At 29.7% G+C, this 10461-nt stretch overlaps 1 protein-coding gene across 1 annotated transcript; it reads right to left on the reverse strand.

The window, feature by feature from the left end:
• Positions 1-216: 216 nt before the first annotated feature.
• On the reverse strand, positions 217-10313 carry LOC119686141. Its single transcript, XM_038100621.1, has 4 exons — positions 10224-10313; positions 9253-9798; positions 521-663; positions 217-451 (listed from the first exon to the last, which is right to left on the reverse strand). Exons 2-3 carry the CDS (start codon positions 9765-9767, stop codon positions 660-662), a joined length of 519 nt encoding a protein of 172 aa, XP_037956549.1. The 5' UTR covers positions 9768-9798; positions 10224-10313; the 3' UTR covers positions 217-451; positions 521-659.
• Between the last annotated feature and the right edge of the window lie 148 nt (positions 10314-10461).

Below are 10461 nucleotides of genomic sequence, written 5' to 3' on the forward strand. Positions count from 1 at the left end.
GCATCAGTCCCGGGCAAACTCCTACGATGTATTTTAAAACGCTTATCTTAAATAATTTGTTATATATTGTTAGTAATTTTTTTTTTTAGAAAAATATTATTATATATTTGTTGTGTGTGCATAATATATTAAGATATATTTAAAATAAAATTTATTTTTTTTCTTTTTTATTCATTTTTCTTTAATTAAGGTTTTTACATAGTTTAATCCACTGTATAGACAATATAAAATATGAATAATATTGTTTGTCTCAGTTGTGATGTTATTCCCATGTTTATTTTTTTTTAGTAAGTCCTCAAGTAATTCTTTTAAATCGTAATACAAAAGTTATTAATTCTTATATATCAGTTAAATAATTAAATTGAATAAAGATAGTTGATCTTTACTTTAAGTTGAAGTAGTTTTATATTGTCATCATTATGCGTTGTTAAGTTGTCTTATTGGCTGCTATCTATAATCAAAAAATTTCAATAATTATTTTAAAAGAAGAAACAAGCAAATACAAATAATTTGTACACACCTATTAATACATTTATAAATTAAATATCTTTAGTTAACTATAATTAAATAACGTGTCAGCTGTAAAATATCCACGTTCCGTATCTGTACTACAACAATCCTTCTACATGTTAAAAGATAGACAGCCATCTGACAATATCTCACCTGCAATATTGTTAAAAATCTTATTAAAAATTTTGATTAAAAGTACAGATTAAAAAATATATGACATTTACAAATACACATTACAGACATAGTAAGGATGGGTGCGTACTTTATTTAACTCATATTTTTTATATTTTTATATTATGTCGTGCAGATACTTTGGCATCAAACATTTTTAAGATGCATCCATTTTATTGAGTTCAAGTAAACATATATATATATTATTCATTCAAATTAATCTTTTAGCTTTTAAATTAAACTTAGAATATTAAATGATTGAATTTCTTTTCATTATTGAATTTCTTATTAATTAAAAAAATTCAACATAATTATAAAAAAAAAGTGTTTTAATTCATTTTACCGAAGACAAATAATACCAAAGATCTAATAAAAATTATATTTTTCATTAGTGGTCTTTAAAAATATTTGTAGATTTGATTGAGTATTGCAAGAAGGTGCTTATAATAAGAGCACTCCCACTCTCTAATTAAACGTCTTACAACGTCGACTTGTAGGTGATGTCCTTACATCATTCCTCCGCTTAGAAATTTCTTTCATTATGACATCCAGTAACATCAAGAAAGATGGCAAATGTAAACAGCGACCTAAAAGTCACTAACCTTTGAAACCCTACTCTCCTATACGTCTTTGCTAATTTTTCTTCTATTCCCAAGTTCAAGAGGTGCACAAGTTTTCTCCGCAACTTGTAAAATGAAGGAATGATGTCAGATTTTAAACAGAAGTGATAACCAGTTCCTCTATAAAATCAGTTGAAAAGATTGACTATGACAATGTAAAAATTAAAAGAAGTTACGACGAAGTAACGACTACAAAAGAGAATGGTCTATCTTGCTAGACTTCAAGCCAGCACTTCTGAATCTATTACATGCGGTAAAGAAAGAGAGGGTGTTGGTGGAGCCAATCTCTGGAGCAAAGAAACGAAGATTAGAGGCATCTCGAAATATATAGGCTTTTGCGGAGGTGACAAAGCATAAATTTATATTAAGTATACTGAACCAAGGGAAAATGCCTCGGAATCAGTGGAAATTGATAGAAACTGCTTTACCAGACCATTGTGGACCACCAACCTTTTGTAAGGTAAAGAAAAAAATCATAAAGGGAAATAATCCCTTTATGAGTATGGATTTCATTGACTCCTGGTGTATATGAGAGCATTTCTTCCTTTAAATTTAATTTGAAGCGATAAGTTTAAACAAAATTCTAAAAATTACATATCAAATATTTAGTAGGAATATAAAGATTTAAGGATAATTTTATAAAACAAAATGATAAAGTGTAAAAAATAATTATTCTTATATCTTATAATTTATGCTTTTAAGTTTTTGTTGCAATTTTTACAAAGCGGATGACTACTTCACATCAAGCAAAAATTTATTAAAGTAGTAAACTCAATGACAGTAAATAATCGATCAAAATGGTTTTAACTGTCAGTGAGTTGAGCTGCAGCATTCAGGGCCTTTAATGGCATTGAAAACCAATAATTGCAACTTTAAAAATGTATCTGTACGTGATTATCTCGATTGCGGCTTCATGGCTGCAACTCACAACTGCAGCAGCTGTTGGGTTGTGGCACATTGCTATTTTTTACAACCAATGATATCGTAATCAATCTATCTTAAGTATTTTCTTCAGATTCTGAAATACTTTATGTCAGCTAAGTTGGCATTTGTCATTTATTAAATATTCGTAAAGGAACTTGCTGTGCCACCAGCGATGTTTAACGCCAGATCATTCAATAAATACAGAATTTTTTGTACGTAGGATATCTTTTTCATTCATTATTACAGTGCTAAATTAATTAATTAAAGATTCTCAGCATTTTTCTTTTAATTTATGAAGCAGAATAAAAAACGTATTGTTTGAACATAATTTTCTGTTAATAATTTAAAGTCTTATGTCAACATTTTAATATAAATATAAATATAAATAAATAATATTAAAGCTAAAAAACTGTTTTTATTAAAAAAATTATTTAAACCTTTATGTAAACTAACATAAAACTTTGCCTCATAAGAAACTTAATTAATTAATACTAACTATTAATTAACTATTCCGGTAAAGAGTGGTAAGCACTGCAGTTGATGTTTAATTTAAGATGGATGGCTGAAGTTTAATTTAGAATGGATAAGTTGAAGATGGAAAATCAACTAAGAACTTCAATATCAAAAATTGTGCTGTGATTGCTGCAGATGAATTTTGTAGAGCGACATTACGCTTATCTGCAGTCCCCATGTTGCAATACAGGCAGATAGACCCCTTCTAATAAGATATTGGGAACTGATTTGTGAGAATGTATGGTGGGATATAATATGTGTGGAAAAAAGGTAACCCTCACTTTTTTTATCATTATAAATAATATAACTTGCATAATTATCTCTTTATTTATTTATTCTCGGGAAGATAACAACATATCTACAGCAAAATAACATAATACCTCACCACCAATTTGGTTTTCGTGCCAAACATGGCACCATCGAGCAAGTGAATCGCATAACAAATGAGATTAGGAAAGCATTTGAAGATAAAAAATTCTGCTCTGCTATATTTCTTGATATAGCACAAGCTTTTGACAAGGTTTGGCACGCTGGACTTATTTATAAAATCAAGGAACTCACTCCTGACTACTCTCACAAAATACTAGAGTCATATCTTCAGGACAGGAAATTCCATATAAAAGTTGGAAGCCATACAACAGCTAATCTAGACATAAAGGCTGGAGTTCCTCAAGGCAGTGTTCTAGGTCCAATACTTTATATCCTGTTTACTTCGGATATACCAAGCAACTCTCGTCTTGTGACATCTACGTTTGCTGATGACACTGCTGTCCTTAGTTCTCACCAAAATAGATTCATAGCATCTAGGGACTTAATTGAACACCTCGAACTCATTGAAACATGGTTAGCCAACTGGCGCATTCGTGTAAATGAAAGTAAATGCACACATGTAACATTTACCCTACGTAAGGACACATGTCCCCCAGTAACCTTCAACGGCATCACCATTCCGCAATCAAACACCGTATCGTATCTGGGTGTTCATTTGGATAGGAGACTAACTTGGCGTAAACATCTAGAAGCTAAGCGAACGCAAATAAAACTTAAGACGCAAAAAATTCACTGGTTATTGCATAAAAATTCCAAGTTACGGCTAAACCACAAAGTGTTACTCTACAATAGTTTACTTAAGCCAATTTGGAAGTATGGCGCTGAACTATGGGGTAATGCATGTTCCTCCAACATTGAGTTAATTCAGCGTACTCAATCCAGAATCCTTCGTATAATTACTGGGGCTCCATGGTATATAAGAAGTGATAAAATTCATGAAGATCTGAAAATACCACTAATCAAAGATGAACTCACTAAAATCAAATGCAAATACAAACAAAAACTTGAAATTCATCCGAACCACCTTGCAAGGAATCTATTGCTAACGCGGCCTTCGTCAAGATTACGCAGAAAAGATATACCAACGCAGTGATTCCTTTTTCTATCTTTATATATTTACTTATTATCAACCTAATTTAAACTTTAATTTACTTCAATTTAATATACTTTTTTTTTTTTGTTTTTCGTTTATTTTGTATTTTTTTTATTTTATTTTATTTATTTCTTTATTCTTTGCTTTTCATGAAATATCTTTAGCTTTAATTATTATCAATTAACTGCAGTTATAATTGTCAGTTCATTTGTTTGCTTTAGTTTTTAAGATTTGAATACTTATTGTAAATCTTCTTATAAAAGAGATTCAATAAATAAAATAGATATTTAAAAAAAAAAAAATTTATTTATTTATTTAGTTATTGTATGGGAATACACAAATGGAAATTATCGTATAAGGAATTATAATGAAATTTTTGAGTACAGAATATGTACATATTTAGGATTCTAACATATTCTATCTGATATACCTACAACCAAATTGTAAAGCGCAAAATATTGTTAGTAATTCTAACTTTATTAGTTCTAACAACTTTATATTAAGTGAAAGAACACAGTTGAATAAGAAATGTAAGAATGTGTGCTATAGTCTGATCTGAGTGACATTATCTACACCTTAGATAGGATTTTAGATACAAAGATCTCTACACATTCGTCAATTTTATGTGTCTATCAAAAACCCACAGTCGAGTGAAAGAAAATGTGATGAAATACGTACTTTTTCTTTAGTTACTCTATATGAGATCATATACAAAAATAAAATTAGTTTTATATCTAGCTATTGATTCTATCATAGCTATTGATTATATCATACCTATTGATCATATCATAACTATTGATCATATTAAAGCTATTAATTGTATCATAGCTATTGATCATATCATTGTTAATTATCATATCATAACTATTGATCGTATCATAGTTATTGATCATATCATAGCTATTGATCATATCATATCATTGATCTATCATAGCTATTGATCATATCATAACTATTGATTATATCATAGCTATTAATCATTTCATAGCTATTGATCATTTCATAACTATTGGTCATATAATAGCTATTAATTATATCATATCATTGATCTATCATAGCTATTGATCATATCATAACTATTGATTATATCATAGCTATTAATCATTTCATAGCTATTGATCATTTCATAACTATTGATCATATCATAGCTACGGATCTGTAAACATATTTGACATTAGTAATTTAACAAATATTATTTCTATCTATTTTCTATTTTAATTTTTTTCTATAGACCTTACCATTACCTTAACATATCTTTTATTGTTTTCACGAAAGTAGCAGAGTTGAATTTTCAAAAATATTCCATTGTATACGGTAATCTTCCACTAAAGCAAATACAAACAATTTCTTTACTAAATATATGTTAAAACTAATAAAACTCCATAAGTGGGGTGTTATACCAAATGGAAAAACATGTATAATAAAAACCATAACAGTTCAGTTAAGGAATAACGAAAATCTATAGATGAAGTAAGCTTAATGCTGGAAATTGAATTTGTGCAACTAGAGATGCCATTACAGCTCCTGATGGTATGAGCAATTTAAGCACAGAGTGTGGCATGTAAGGGTAAGTGCATCACGTACCAATTGAATGGATATGAATTTTAAATTTGCATCTATTAGCACAGATTTGTATGGAAAAAATGAAATGCGAATCGATAAAGTGAGAAAATGTTATTACAACACACAAAAATGCTTTAACTTAACTTCAAAGGATTCAATAGTCATGTTATTCAGAGTTAAATATTCAATCTGGCAATAGAAATAATAATTTCACATAGGTATTAAAATATTAAAAATTATATATACATAGATAGATCTGTTGCGCGTTGGTCGTATACTGATCACCTTGTCTATATACGAAAATCGCTTTTTCCTTGTGGTACCACAACGGGCCATTATTTGTGCTCAAGTGGGCTTTCTTGGTAAACAAGGCCGCCACTCCAACCTACCTACCTACCTACCTACCTAGATAAGGATAGCAATATCATGTATAACGATGGCTATAACAAAGGAAGAAATGAATGAAATTGTTCCGATTACAAACGTTTTTGTTTCAGTTTCAGATACGCCACTCTTTGTTATATTTGAACGTCTTTATATTAAGTAGTTTCGCTGACTTCGTCATGTAGTGCGATTGGATGAAAATATTCCGATTTCTGTTCCAGTACCTGCTGGTAAAAAGCTTCTGTATCTCTAATGAAAGAACCAGAATATATATGATTTGATGACGCACTACTTATTGTCATAGTTGAGCGTCTTTAAATGAAATGGTTTCGCTGGCTTAATAATGTAGTGCACATGGATGAAAATATTCCGATTAGAAAGGTTTCTGTTCCAGCACCTGCTAATAAAAAACGTCTGTATCTTTAATAAAATAACTAGAATATATATGATTTGATGATACGCCACTGATTGTCATATTTAAAAATCTTTACATTAATTTGTTTCGCTGGCTTAGTCATGTAGTACAAATAGATGAAAATTTTCCCATTAGAAAGATTGTGATTTTAGTGCACACTAGCAAAAAGGATCCATATCTTTGTTAGAAGGACCAGAAAACACAAGGTTTGATGACACTCGGTACTAACAACTGTTAAGCTACTGTTTAAACTGACATTTGGAGGTTATTAGATGTGACCAAGAGGGACTCTATAAGGACGAATTAAATAATAAAAACTTTGACTGCCGCAATTTAAGTAATTAGTTATTGCAGCTATTAGCTTCCTAATTGCCAGTTTATTAAATATCGAAATGATAAATCTGAAATACTGCTGGTATAATTAAATTCATATTATATTATGAACTTGATTGAGGAAAATAAAATTGTTAATTCCTTTTATTTTTGTTTTTACTAAATAAATGTCGACTTCATTATTCAATGTCTAATCTTGAAATTTAACTTACATTTTTGCTGCAGTAAGTTAAATGACTTTTTGTCATGTGAAACAAAAGTGCAACATTGTGCAAAACTCTTGCTTACTTTCGTATTTATTTGCTTCCTTACTGAACCAGCTTTCTTCTTACTGGCTGGCTTAACATGTCTGCAGTAACTGGGAAAGACGTTGACAAAGATTTATTTAAAATTGTGCCACTTAACCTAATAAAACAATATTACATTGCTTTCCACGTAATAACAAAGTGTAGAAATGCATTCAAGGTATTTCATCTTCTTCCTTTTATATATCATATGTGCTCTAAGGATAACAAGCAACAAACACTGGAGCATATTTGTACTGCGGCAGATACAATGTAATTCCTCTAAAATGTTAAGAGTGCAACATGCTGTATGCTGTATGAGCGACATGAGATTCTCGAGAAGGAGGAAGATATATTAACTTTTACATCTACGAGTTTGTTGTAAGTGGATTTAAGTGTTGTATATCACTCTTAACCATATTTCAGCCAATAGTTTATGGATTAAGGCATTAAAATAGGAAATAAACTTTTATTTAAGATGGTATAAGATTGTGTTATTCTTATAAAATTGTGATACTAACGAATTTGTGTTGGGGTAAATAAAACTTTGTTGTGTTGTTAATGTGAATTCCGAGTTAATAACCGGATCACCTACATTTAATTGTGTGTATAAAGTTCGTATCTCAGTACACTACAATATGACAGTAAGTTTTTAATTTAATAGATCTGTAAGTTATCTTAAGCAGAAAAGAGAATGCTCGGATGCTAGTATGCACACTGCTCAGCTATCTTCAGTATTTTGGCCTCATGAAATTAGCAAGACTGAAAGCATTTGATAGTAGTTTTGAGGAACTATATCAGCCGTGGCATCCTTTTTTGTGTTCAAATGCACGAATGTTTTTCTTAGATAACGTTTACAACTATTAAAAACTTTCAGAGGTTTTTTTACGAAGTATAAAGCAATCAATCCCATTAAATCAACTTTAGACTTTAACTTAAAATCATGCCGATGTCCTATGAGTAACCCACTCGGCTTCATCAATTTGGTGTTTCGTCAAGATGTCATCCAGAATTCAAACGTCTATTGTTTATCGGCATTTTCTCTCTTGACTTCATTTTTCCGCTTATGTATTTCTATCAGTCATTTATGCTGTTGTTAGTGCAACTGTTCTTATCAGTAATGCGCTCCCTAATCATGTGAATTGTGATAGCGATCTATGCTTCTCTTCCAAATATCTAAAACGCCGCATGATTGGAGTTGAAACTTTTTGTTGCATTCTACTTAATACTATTAGACCACATTGCCATTGTGATGCTGCTATGAGGTGGTAGGTGTCTTAAATCCTCCACAAATAGTTTCCGTTCTTCTTTAAAGTAGTCACATTAACTACGGTTAACTCTTTTTAAAAATAAGTAAACATAAATTATATAAAATTATGTTTACTTTAGTATATAATAATAATTTTAATCGGAGGCCTGTTGCATTACAGTAAGAATATTGAAATCCTCATCTACGTCAGGTGTGCTTGGTACCTCCGTTATCATCAATAGTTTCGTAAAATAACTGGGGTCTTCTACGAAAGTTTTTCTTCCTTTCTCCACAGCTGAGTTTTTCTTTATTTCTTTTTTACATTAATCTACGGTGTACACGTTTCTATTATCGTTTATATTTTTTATGGCATTTTCTAAATGATAATTTACACTGTAATAATCGTTTTTAAAACTCTCGATTATCTCTCCCACGATAGGCCATAGGTTTGTTCTCTTTTTCCACAGGGTGCATTGCATCCTTAATACTCATATCAATAAAATCTACTATAACGCGATTTGTTTCTTTTTCCATGCTGTTCGCGAAAACAATTGTACCAATACATGCATGATCTTTGAGAAGAGGTGGAAGAGGACTGTAATTGTATCTACTAGTTTTTCTTCTATATCCATATTATTCATCCCATCATTGAAGTGATTCTCGTATTTTTCTTCAACGACAACTATTTCTTTATCCGCTGTGTTGATTCAGTCGTTGAGAAAACTTTCGATGTCTTTAACGGTAACTGTTTTTTTTATCTGCAGTATACGTTAATGACACAATTATATTATTATTTTTATTACAAAAAAAAACGATATAATTATTACAATAAAAACAAAAAAAAAAAATTTTTTTAAACTTACATTTGTTTAGAACTTATTTTTATTTCGTTTTTTTGTACTTTTGAGTAATCGTCTCCAAAAAATTCCTTCAGTTGTTCTTCCGAAAACTGGCATGGGATGGTGTCATCGCCTTGAAATTCGTTTGGAACGAATGGACGCATTGAAAACTCTCCAAAGTCGTTGTGCAAATTATGTCGCTCACAATCTACTATATTTTTCTTACTACATGAGTTAGTTATTAAGTCAAGTTTTTTTCCATCTCGTGTAAAATTCTTATGCTTAATAATAATATTCTGGCCAAATGGATCACTTTTCGTTATCACACTTATGAAACCATAGCATACAAGGTATTTAGCAAAATGACTTGCTGATTTAATAGAAAATATTGAGTCTTCAGAACATAAGTACTTTTCCAAAAGAATCATGTTCAGACGTATGGCATCCTCATTTTTGACCCATACGACACATAAAACATCTTCCTTATTAGCTAAATACCATAATTTATGTGCAAAAGACATCTTATTTTTATTTTCCATCTTTTTAACAATCTTAACTTGTATTTATTATCTGAAAAACAAGATAAATCTTTATTGACACAGGAATTTTTCATTAATGTTAAAAAAATTGATTATTAAATCTTTGTGTATACATACATATGTAGAAAGTATATATGTATATGTGACTTATTGGAAAGTCTATATATAGACAAGTAAACTATCAGTCGATTTCATATGAAATAAATACATTTTTTGTTATAAGAGATATATTTATAAAAGACGATCTATGAAGCTTAAGTGAAGTTCATTTTTATTAAAGATGCCTGACATATTCCAGATTGTTCTCTACGCTATTTCTTTGGAGCCAGATTTTATGTAAAAATGAACATAATCTTATATGCAAACAACTTCATGAATATATTAAAATTACAATATATTTTATTATTATTATACATTTTAATATTATAATATAAATATAATAACATAATAACTCACCAAAAGCAAAATAACACTTTCACAAATATCGAAGTTTACAATGTTCGACCTGAAAAAACGACGCCGATGTTCTTCGTTATAATGTTCGAAAAATACTTCAAACAAAAAACTTTTTATTCTACGAAACTTTCGAACAACACGACAAGGTGTGAACTATATAGTAATTTAATATATGTGTTTAGTTTTAAAATATTGCAGATAGGTATGAAAAAATATCTGAAATACAACATAAAAGTAT

The sequence above is a fragment of the Teleopsis dalmanni genome, chromosome 2, assembly GCF_002237135.1.
Source record: "Teleopsis dalmanni isolate 2A chromosome 2, ASM223713v2, whole genome shotgun sequence".
Lineage (NCBI taxonomy): Eukaryota > Metazoa > Arthropoda > Insecta > Diptera > Diopsidae > Teleopsis > Teleopsis dalmanni.